The 12,238-nt window shown below is 40.8% G+C and overlaps 1 protein-coding gene across 1 annotated transcript; it reads left to right on the forward strand.

Moving 5' to 3' along the window:
* Window positions 1–3,105: 3,105 nt before the first annotated feature.
* LOC309699659 (kelch-like protein 10) lies at window positions 3,106–10,797 on the forward strand (the record flags this gene model as incomplete). Its single annotated transcript, XM_082522777.1, has 5 exons — window positions 3,106–3,261; window positions 4,613–5,096; window positions 5,769–6,383; window positions 8,892–9,041; window positions 10,435–10,797. The coding sequence occupies exons 1-5, from the start codon at window positions 3,110–3,112 to the stop codon at window positions 10,795–10,797; spliced, it is 1,764 nt and encodes a 587-aa protein (XP_082378903.1). The 5' UTR covers window positions 3,106–3,109.
* Window positions 10,798–12,238: the final 1,441 nt, after the last annotated feature.

Raw genomic sequence — 12,238 nt, forward strand, 5'->3', positions numbered from 1 at the left:
TGGATCAGGTGAGCCTGAATCCTCCCTTTGTTGTGCTGACATAGGCTTAGGCTTTTCGGGACTTCCCCAACAGATCGTAGCAGATGGCCATCCATCCCCGAGCCTGGTTGTGCCGGAGGTTTCTTCCTGTTAAAAGGGAGAGTTTTCCCTACCCACTGTCACCTGTGAGTGCTTGCTTAAAGGGGGTTATTTGATTGTTGGTGTTTTTCTATTATTGTAGTGTCTTTACCTTATAATATAAAATGCTTTGAAGTGGCTCTTGTTGTGATTTGGTGCTATATAAATAAAATTGAAATGTTGGGTTTCATTGAGCCATGAATTTAGGCACCTAAATAATGATGGAGCGGAGGAATATAATTGATTTATTTTCTGGTGCTTCCTTTGTTTAGAACTGTCCCTCTGAGGCTTTTTTGAGACCTGAAATGGCCTGTTAGGAACAATATAATGAACAAGATAACACTGGGCATTTTGTTTCACTTTCTAAGGCTTGGTCAAAACGTGGTGTCAACATTATGAAAGCACAGAGCCGTCATGTTTGCACGTTTGGTCAGTCTTCTCCAACCTTTTGCGTGCAAATGGTGCAGTGAGGAAATTCATCAGAAATCTTTCAGTCATGCGTATTGATGAGGCACCATATCAGCCGCATGCAGTTATTTATAGCCACAGTTTTTGCTTTTGGGCCTGTAAAAAAAAGAAAGTATTGCCCCTTTAAATATTCGTCTCACGCTGTGTGTCTGAATGTTTTGACATCTCACTCTGAGTTGTTTTGCCTTCGAGACAGATTAGTGGGCCACTGAATTGAAAACAAGCACAGCGACCCCAGTAAATAAGTTCAAGTAGTTTTGATGAAATCTGTTTGATTACAGTCATTCTTCTATGCTGCCTGTTTGTTTTTTTTTATGAATACCTCCTCAGACACTGTCGTATCAGAAACAGCTTTGTTTGGCAGAAATTCATCAGGACAATGCCCTCTCCTACTGTTCACAGCCGCGAACGTTTCCCCTTTATCACAGCAAAATGTCACGAACTGAGATCTCTGATTTATTTCGGATGGGGTCTTTACTCAGTCAACCAAAGACTAACTAGCTAATTAGATCTCAGGCTACCTGCTGTGTTTGCCTTTGAGGAAGGCAGTAGTATAATAACATGGAGTGGGCACAGATTTTGGGGGTGATAAAGCTTGAGCAAGTGTGCAGCTGCATATCTGAATGCCTCCGTGTAATGATGCGTGTACATGTGAGGTTGGGAGAATGTATTAGACAATCTGTGTGTGAGCTTTAAAAAAAAAAGGATGTTTTTTTTAATGAGTTTGTGTGTGCGAAATAAAACCAAAAACAAAATGTGGTTTGTGTTGAATGTGTTTGCAATAAGATGCTTTATTACCTACTCAGGTGTTCAATCACAGCTGATAGGTTTAAGGGAAGAGAGACCCGTTCCCATTGTTTTCTGTCATACAGTGAAAGCTTGACGGAGCTACAATGGCCTAATTTTCTGCTTAACTTTATAAATTATAACAAGTTCCGCTTTAGTGCTATACCAGTCAGAAAAACAAACAAAAACAAAACAAGGCTTATGTTGCAAATGCAATAAATTGTCAGTCTTTCTTTTAAATGCGTTTCTTAGTACATCATTTTAATATTGTAGAGAACCCAAACATATTCTGCGAGCAGTCTTTGGTTCAAGTTGAATGATTTTAGTCAGTGGCGGGGTTGGGGTTTCTTTGCCAAGCCCAAATAAACTCACTTGTACAGCTCAGAATAGGTTCAAGTTAATGCATTCCCATTCGCGCACACTCATATTCAGACTCCTCAGAATGCAGAAGCCAGTGATCAAGCCACTGACCTGCTAATTTATTGACCACCAGATGTATCTTGTAAGCCACTGCCATCGTGCACACATGTGGCACAGTGGTGCAGTGATTAGCGAACAAAAACGCATATGAGGCTAAACTGGCAATTCTTAATTAGTCATAGGTGTGAGTGTGAATGTCCTTTCTGTCTCTCTGTGACAGACTGGCAACCTGTCTGGATGCATAGACGGGTGCCGCATTCTCAAGGCACGAGTCTCAATATTAGAAGCAGGTGTATGCCTTATACTGTCATCACTGCCACCCTGCTGCATCTGACTGAAGCATCCTGATGCCAGGCTGAGCATGCATGACGCATGATCCCACGTGATCCCTTGCATGACCATCTGACTGTTCTTGGTGGAAGTGACTTGACAGAGCTATCGAGATGAAGTTCTCTAACCTGTACGACAACCCGGCCTGTGGCAGTTTGAGTGTCGCCTCCACATTGCCAGAGATCACTAGCATATCCAGACACTTCCTTGGCCAGCATTTAGTGTTGATATCTCTCCCACTGAATATGCCTGGGTAATTTTGGGCTGGCATGTTCATTAGAGGCAACCAGAACCCATTGCAGCTGGATGCTGCATATATCTATGAATGGAAAGAAATTGCTCAACAACAGATCTGCAGTCTGTGCTCAGACAGGTGACTGCTTGCACCTGTTTGAGGTAATACTGTCAAGCACCGTCATTATAACAGTCTTGTACTATACATACAGTGTATATATGTGTTTTGTTTGTTTGTTTCTTTCTTACTACTATTGTACATCAGTAAAGTGCAGGAGCCCATTTTTCCAACTAGATAAAAGTCTAATACAACCCAAGAAAACAGCTTAGCCACACTTTGTATTATCTGTGTTGGGATATTACAAAGTCATTTTATTAAAAAAATGGCCTATTAAGGTTAAATGTGAGCTAAATATGATATTGTAGTCCATTCGTAAGAGTGTTTTGAAGTGCTTATTTTACTAGTTGACCTCTGTGAGGCAAACATACAAAATGCTGTATGCTATCTGTGAGGCTCATATGCATTTTTTTAAATCCAAATCAAATCAAAACAAAGCTTTTATGCAATGAAAGGTTCATTAAAACAATGTAAATATACATTTCAAAACAATTCTATGGGGCAACTGTTGCCAAGTCATGATGATGTCATAGGCTCCATTCCCCAAATTCCACAGTTAGATTTGATTTTGTGATCTGAACACTTCAAGACAAACTTCAGACAAAAAAACTAAGAAAAACAGTCACAAAACTCAAGATGAGTGAAGAAGGCCAGCCGCCATACAAGTCGAGCTCAGTGTATAATGAACTCCGTTCGGAGGGACAATTTTGTGATGCAATCATCAAAGTGGAGGATGTTGAATTTCCGGTCCACAGGGTCATCCTGTGTAACTGTACGCCGTACTTCAGGTGAGTTGCTTACCTGATAATGTGAAGGACAGTTGACTGGTTTATACCTGTGAAAAATGTAATTCATGTACTTAGTCTGTGAAACAGTGCCAACAAAAAGGAACGGGCTGAATCATAAAACTTTTGTGATAGAAAGACTTTGTCACGGTCAACTGACAGATACACCCAAAACATAATGCAAACATTTGCAGATTTCATCTTTACCTTCACAGAGATTCCACTTCAGTAAATGTGCCATTTAAAAAGCACTGTGAATCACTTGGTGATTGTGTGAAGTCTAATTGAAGTGTTTTATTAAGTTATATTAATATCTTCCCCACTGTTTGATACAGTAAGACACACCAGACTTCCTGATACTAAAAATGTTGAATTTTGTTATACAGTTATACGCTGAGCAAAAGTTTTGAGTTGCCTCTCATTTTTTTATATTTTGCTTTGAAACAGATGATTTTTTAAAAGTCCACTTGAGCAATAGTTCTCAACGTGTTTTTTTGAAGACTTGTAAAGGTTTCGTTTGGACATTTTTCACCCTTTTTAGTCCAGTGCTTGTACCCGAGGAATGGTTTTGTTTTTGTTCATTTGTTTATTTGTTTGTTAAGCCATTTAACGCAGATATATGAATCATTCAAGCATAAAAAGGACACTAAAACTCAAAGGATGAACCATTATTGTTTCTACACATAACGCATACTTAGTGAAGAACCAATTTTAAAGACAAATGGTAAATGGCCTGCATTTGTATAGCGCTTTACTCAGTCCCTAAGGACCCCAAAGCGCTTTACACTACATTCAGTCATTCACCTATTCACACACACATTCACACACTGGCAATGGCAAGCTACGTTGTAGCCACAGCTGCCCTGGGGCGCACTGACAGAGGCAAAACAAGGAGTAGCACGTATTAAAAAAAGTAATGTTCTACAGCAAATGAACAGTATCTGAAAGTCATGTCCTTAAGAAAAAAGAAAGAATGCAGCAAATTCATGACACATTCATGAAACAGACTGAGGTATGCAAAATTATGCAATAACTAGACTAAATATCAGGGCAAACTGGCCTTATGGAGTTGATTTCAATATTTGTCATAGAGGTACAACAGTGAGTGTTTAGAGTTAACTTTAAAACACAGTGGAGGCTCTGTCATGGTGTGGGACTGCATTGTGTTTGGCAATGGCTTCATAAACATGGTGCCAATGTAATAAAGACATTGAAAACCCAACAATCAAGCGCACTAAACATGTACAAACTCTGTTTTGGAGTTACTTGGAGTACTTGTGCATGACATAGTTTATTATCTTGTTGCCTCCACACCTTTTAATATTCTCTACTCTGTCTCCATCTCTACCCTCAGGGCTCTTTTCACCCACTGCAGCGACCCAGACAAACAGGTCTTCAACATACCTCGCGTGCCTCCTGAGATGATGGCACTCATCATTAACTTTGCATACACTGGCTCAGTTTCCATAACGGGGGAAAATGTAATGGAACTTCTCATGGCAGCTGATCAACTCAATGCAATGGACATTGTGAAACTCTGCTCTGACTTCCTCGGGGAGCAACTGTGCCCAGAGAACTGCGTTGGCATTTGGCAGTTCACAAAAGTATGCTTATCACCCGAACTACGCGCCAAGGCCTACCACTACATCATCAATAACTTTAAGCAGGTTGTTCTTGAGGAGGAGTTCCTGCAGCTAACTGTGGAGGAACTTGCTGACATCCTTGATAGAGACGACCTCAATGTGCAGTTGGAGACCACTGTGTATGAAGTGCTTACAAAGTGGATTAGCCATGTACCTGCAGAACGGAAACAACACCTCACCGCTCTGTTGCCCAAGGTCTATAAACTTTCATTACTACATTTAGTTTGGACTTAAATCTTCAGCATTTAAGTCATAGATTGAGTCGATCCATCTGGGTATAAGGATGCTTTAATATCTTGAGATGTTGCTCTTTTCAGCTGTAGCCACACCACATTTAAGAAATTCTCTTCAAGAGCATTAAAACCGTATCAGATCTCTACACACATACTAGCGGGGCGACCGTGGCTCAGGGGGCTGGGAAGCGTATCTGTAACCGGAAGGTCGCCGGTTCGATCCCCGGGCTCTCTGTCCTGGTCGTTTACCCTACCGCCTACTGGTGTTGGCCAGAGGGGTCGATGGCATGATATGGCAGCCTCGCTTCTGTCAGTCTGCCCCAGGGCAGCTGTGGCTACAACCGTAGCTGCCCCCACCAGTGTGTGAATGAATAGTGGCATTGTAAATCGCTATATAAATCCAATCCATTATTATTATAGAATAAATTATATTTATTAAGTATAGTTGCTAGGGCTATGACTAAAAACTGTCCCTGCTGACGAAAAGGCTAATGGTGTCTGACTTTGGTCGCTCTCTTGCTAGCAATAAGAAAATTAAACAACATTAGGAGCATTATCCTAAAGAAGCTTGAGTTTACTAAAACTGATGTAGTTGAAATTCATAGTCATATTCTCTTCTGTCATCTCTCTATAGGTCCGACTGGGATTGATGACGTCAGACTACCTAAAGGACAATTTGCTGTCTAGTGAGCTGGTGGGGGCCAATTCTGAGTGCGTGTCCATGATAAGTAATGTCATCTTAGACATACATGGTCTAGGAAGCAGACCCTTCATGTCTGGCTTGTGTCACCCTCTTGCTCGTCCCCGCCTGCCTCATTCCATCCTGCTGGCCAGTGGGGGGTGGAGTGGTGGTGATCCAACTAACGGCATCGAGGCCTACGATTGCCGGGCTAACCGCTGGGTAAACGTAACGAACAACCTTGAGTGTCCTCGTGCTTATCATGGAGCCGCCTTCCTCAACGGGTACGTCTACTTCATTGGTGGCTTCGATGGGGTGGAGCATTTCAGCAGCGTCCGTAGGTTTGACCTGACCACTCGCGCCTGGAATGAGGTGGGGCCCATGCACTCCCACCGCTGCTATGTGAGTGTGACTGTGTTGAACGGGTTCATCTATGCCCTGGGAGGCTTCGACGGGCATGTACGACTCAGCAGTGCAGAGCGCTATCAACCTGAAATCAACCAGTGGAGTCTTATTGCACCGATGCACGAACAGAGGAGCGACGCCAGCTGCACAACACTTAACAACCGGGTGGGTGAAGTAAAAGAGTAGCAGAGAAATAGAGTAGGGTCTCAGGCACACAGGCCTAGAGACCTGTCAGCAACCTTTGGTAACAACCAGTTGCTAGGGAAAAATGTGTACTCCTCAGCTGGTTAGGCAGTGATTGTATGAAAGACTCTACAGATTTCTACAGCAACTAGTTTGTGAGTATTTGCAGACAAGTCAGAGTACTCCATGCAAACCTCAACAGTCTGCTTACGACCAAAGGAAACACAAGGAGGCTTGTGGTGCAACACCTTCCTGGTTACAATTTCACAGTAGTGACAGCCATCAACCTCCAGCAACCACTTGCCAACCAGTCAGGGAATACACATTTTTACAGTGAAGCGAGGTGCAAGATAGGTCACAAACTGGTTTCTATGTTCATGTTTTCAAATTCAAAAGTATAGTTTAAAAAGTTGAAAAATATACTAATATATATCTATTTTGTTTCTAACTGATCACAAGTGCATCTTTGCATTTATGTACAGTACTTTAGTTGAGTTGACTTGTCAACTAAAATCTAACAGATATTAAAAAAATAGTAAAACACATCAATATTTTATTATATTAAGATCCCAGATTACAATTATTTATCTGCATTCCTGAACAGAAAAATTAGCCTTATTGATTGAATGTTATGTTTGATTCATTTCTGGCTTTCTGACTGAAAGAAGTCCCACATACTCAGGTAAAATTTGGGTGCATAAACATGTTTTTATGACAGGTAATTGTAAAACACACACATTTGTTATTACCAGTGTTGGGTAAGTTACTTTAAATTAGTAACTTAGTTACATTACTAGTTACTTCTATCAAAAGTAACTCAGTTACTTCAAGTTACTCGTTACTTTCAGAGTAACTAGTCACTAGGGAAAGTAACTTTGGTTTAACTCAGAATTCTCTTGTTAATGCGTTGCTTCCGTAACTGGATACCCAGCAAGATTGCCAGTCTTCTAGCTTGCTTACTCACCACAAGTGCACTGTGCCACCTACCAATAGAAAGGAAAAAATAATTTGCACATTTCCACGAGAGAAATCCCACGCCTGATTCTATCCTAGATGTAGGTAACACCAGACTGCAGATGAGCTGCATGCAGAGCTGGACTGGGATAAAAAATCGTCCCGGGCATTTTGACCATTAGGAAAAATCATAAAGCCTTTGAATGAAAATAAATGCTGTTGTGACAGTGATGTACACTGTTCTGATGGTATATATGTATCAATCTATCAATTGTTTGTTGCAAGACTCAGATAATTATTTTTTTAAAAGTGAGACATTTTAAATGAGAATAAGAAAGTATTTCCTTGTGCCCCCCTTTCCCTACATGCCCTACATCAACTCATTCATGTTAACTAAAAGGTAAACCTGTTTCTCCATCACAGCTCTGATGATTCAATAAGGACATCTCCTGGTTTCATCTTCGTGTTTCCCTCTCATCACATAACCAAACCGATATCATGACCAGCAGCTTTACAGCTGTGGCTCCAGCCAACATCAGCTGATACTAGAAATTAATATTAAATAAATTCTAACAACAGCTGATCAAGCTTAAAAGTGCTGTTGTTGTTTACCGCGACATCCGCTGGTTTCCTCTTTCTGGCGCAAAGTGGGCGATAAATAAACAAGAGAGAAAAGCCGATCAGCTGATCATTGATCAGTTTCATGATTGAAGTAGAAACAGGAGAGGGACTGTGAGAGGATGAGAGAAGAAGAGGCAGCTGTGCAGCAAACACAGAATAACTCCAGCTTTGTGTCTTTTTCATTGTAGCTGAAGTCCGGGACAAACTGTTCCTTTTCACCTCAATACGAAACGCGTAATATTTTCTCTGAATACGAGACGATTCAGTTTTTTACGGGACGGTTGGAAACTCTAATAATTAACCTATGAACAAAATAAAGTTCAACATCAGTAACATCATAGCACCCACCCAGCTGTATAGAAACTCCATCATGCTAGCTAGCACGCAGTACGAAAAAGTCAGCACAACGAAAATAAACTCCACCTAAACTTGGTTCATATCTGACCCAGATGGACTGCAGGTTATAACTTCTTACCTGAAGTTCAGTTCACCTGACACTCTCGGACCAGCGGCTGCTTCGGGTCTCTCCTCTTGCCTCCCTTTTCCTTCATCCACCTGCTGGCTTCCACCACTTGCTAATGTTATTGAATCTGTGGAAGCTCCGCGATAGCCACCACACGAAGTAACGAATAACGAGCCCATCTAAATCCCAGTAACGCGTTCCCGGTTTTGGCATAATAACTAGTTATCGTGCTCGTTACCACAATAATAACGTAGTTACTGTAACGCGTTACTTAATAACGCGTTAGTCCCAACACTGGTTATTACACATTTGTATTTTCAGTTGGACACTTGGGTACTGAGTATCGGTCTTACTTCACAAATGATGTGGAAACATTTCACTTACAGGTAACATTGTTTCCAACTGAAATCTAAGAAATGTAAAGATATTTAATGTCCCTTTTTTGTTTTCAGATTTACATTTGTGGTGGATTCAATGGCAACGAGTGTCTACAGACAGCTGAATATTACAACCCAGAGAGCAACCAGTGGACGATGATCAGTCCCATGAACAGCCGCCGCAGCGGGATAGGTGTCATTGCATATGCGGATCATGTCTTTGCAGTAAGACCACAAAGTAGTGCTGACACTCACGTAACATACAAATCAAATCTGTAATGTGCTTCGATCAGCAAGGCTTAACACAGATTTGGCTGACACAGAATTTTGTTAACTTTGTTTTGTATTTATCAATGATCAGATTCCTATCCTGACCACAGGTTCAGAGAAGGCATTCTTACTCATTCTATGTATTAATTTAACCGATTAATGTTTCTGCCTCATTTTTTTTTCATGTGCCTCATTCCCAGAATGTTGTGTCTTTAATGATTTCACTGATGATTTCACATTTCACTCAGTACAACAGAAATACTTATTCAAAACCAACATTGTCATCCTCATCGTTCCATAGAGGACATATGTTAGAGACAATTTCAAACTCATCCTGCAACACCTTTAGAAAAATGAGGGAATAAGCCAAGTGATTAGAACTCATCCTCTGGGGACGGTAGGCATTTTAGCTATAAATTTTATCTTGCTATTTGCCTTAAAACCACTTATTTAGTTGTTTTGCAGCTGCACCCTTTGGTAAAAAGCAAAGATTTTAGTCTCACCTTCTGAGACACCCTTCTTTATTTAGCTAGCTACCGTTTAGTATTTATTTTCTATTCAGACTAAGTCTCTATTCAAATAAAGGAAAAGTTATTATCAGCAGAATGCAGTGACCTTACCCTGGTGCTGACCTCAGGGTCTTTGATCAGGCTTTTAGGCCCCAAGGCCTGTCAGGGCTACTTTAATCTGTTATAGGAAGAAAGGACTGGAACTCAATGTTCCTTTTTGGACTAAAGGCAAAAGAGCTGTGAAGACATTTATACTGAAAACACAAATACTTTTTGTCGAGGGCTATTCATCTTTGTTGATAATAGCGTGGTGTGATAGACAACAGTGCTTTAATAGCTGTAGTTGAGGCTTGAGTGAAAAAAGGTCTCATACAGACTTCCTCAACAGCTGGCTTCTACTTTATTTTACTTTCTCCTTTTAATTCAGAAGTCATTTTCACACACCACTGCACCCTGATCTTTTCTAGACATTCCCAACAAATGTGGGCCTGTGAGGATGCAAATACTGGGACATTAATGGGCCTTTTTTAAACAATTTTTATGTGTAAACTCCATATAACAGCATGAGAATATGTCAGGTGTTCGCTTTATCCAGGTAAAACCCTAAACCAATCAGAGTATTTCCAGTAGTCAGATCACACCTAAGGTAAACAATCTCCTTGTATCTGCTACATATTAAGGGAAACTTTGGACAGTATTGCAACTTAATTCTTCAGTCATTTTCTGGAGTATCTGTGCAAAAACAGCTAAAGACATATAGCAGGTACATTTTCTTACAGGGGTACGGTGAAGCTGGTTACACTTACATTCAATCATTTGACCCACGTATTTACTTTTAGGTTGGTGGCTTCGATGGAAACAACCGTCTGCGCACCGCTGAGGCTTACAACCCACATTCCAATACGTGGAACCTCGTGTCCTCTATGCTGACCCCCCGCAGCAACTTTGGCATTGAGGTAATTGACGATCGCCTCTTTGTCGTCGGGGGTTTCAACGGCTTCACCACCACTTCGAACGTTGAGTACTACGACACTTTAACCAATGAGTGGTATGAGGCGTGCGACATGGAGATTTTCCGCAGCGCCTTGAGCTGCTGTGTGGTGTCCGGACTTTGCAACATGACTGAGTACACCTTTCCTCGTGACTTCCTGCCACTTGCCAATGTGCCAGAAGAAGCAATGGAGTCAGCAGAGTCCACATAACATCTTTAAAGTGCTGTACTGCCATGTGTTAACATCTGAGACTCCAACATGAAGGACTGAAATAAATCTTTAGAGCATTAAACTGCTGGTGAACTGGACATTTTTTGTAGGTATCTCAAAAACTTCCAGTAGGAGAGCCTGCACTGTAGATACTGGGTTTTATTAAGAGAATGCAATTGCAACAATAACAAATTGAAAAGATTTTTTCATTCCCTGTAATGTATGGCTGCTGAGTAGCCATACCAGACATGCACACAGGGTGACTAGATCACAATAAGCCGCATGTCAGACTTTTCAACTCTTGCTAGGTAAACACAATAAGAATAAAGGGAAGTTTTCACTCCCCCTTGTTATTTCAGCTGCGCTTCTGTCTGGTAACAGTCTATAGGTTTGAGTAAGGATGTATCCATAGGTCTTTTTGGAGCACTAGCTGACAATTTATGAATCTTTAGCCAAATATCACACAAATATACTGTGTCGCTTCACACCATTTTTTCTCTTATGTGAAACTGAAAAATAACTCTATTTCTCAGTATATCTGTCATCTGCTTTGTGGTATTTTCCACTATATTGCACAGAATGATATATTTGTTCATGATAAAAGCACCAACTTTATATGTACTGAGGAAAATCCAGTGTTTAGAAAGGTGGATGTCCTGCAGAGCCTGTAAAATGTGGGACATTGGTTCAAGATGTGGGAGAGGGGGGAAAGCATAAAAATGCTGTGCAGTCCCCCTTATAGAGGGACATCTGATCCCCCAACCTGCACAACATGAAGGTTGAAGCAACACCAGTAACACAACACCTTATGGAGGTAAACGTGTAGACAGTGATGTGCAAAGCTGTTCATAGGAACATCCTCCATCCATGGTGGTATCATCTTTATTCTGATGCTGAATTGATTGATTTATGAATTTACTGTAAACATTTCTTACATTTTTCTTATTGCAAGCAGACAAACCTGTCCCAGGATTGTTCCTGCTGCTCCATTTTATAAACACTCTAAATCAAACTCATTCCATTATAATTTTAATTTTAGGATGATGTTTTCATTAAATGCTCTACATCTGCATCAAACCAGGCTTGTCATATACAACCTGCTTTTAGTCGTATATATTATATCTTTGAGCAATTGCTCCGCAACAGAGTTGGACGTGCGTGCAGTTTGTGCTCAGACAGGTGACTGCTTGCACCTGTCTGTGGTAACACTGTCAAGCACCGTCATTATAACAGTCTTGCACTATACATGCAGTGCGTATATCATATTGTGGCTCTATAAAAATCTATTTAGATCATAAACCTGTGTTTTGTTTGTTTGTTTGTTTGTTTCTTACTACTATTGTACATCAGTAAAGTGCAGGAGCCCATTTTTCCAACTAGATAAAAGTCTAATACAACCCAAGAAAACAGCTTAACCATGAATCACACTTTGTAATATCTG

This window comes from Aulonocara stuartgranti, assembly GCF_965226115.1.
Source record: "Aulonocara stuartgranti genome assembly, chromosome: 22".
Lineage (NCBI taxonomy): Eukaryota > Metazoa > Chordata > Actinopteri > Cichliformes > Cichlidae > Aulonocara > Aulonocara stuartgranti.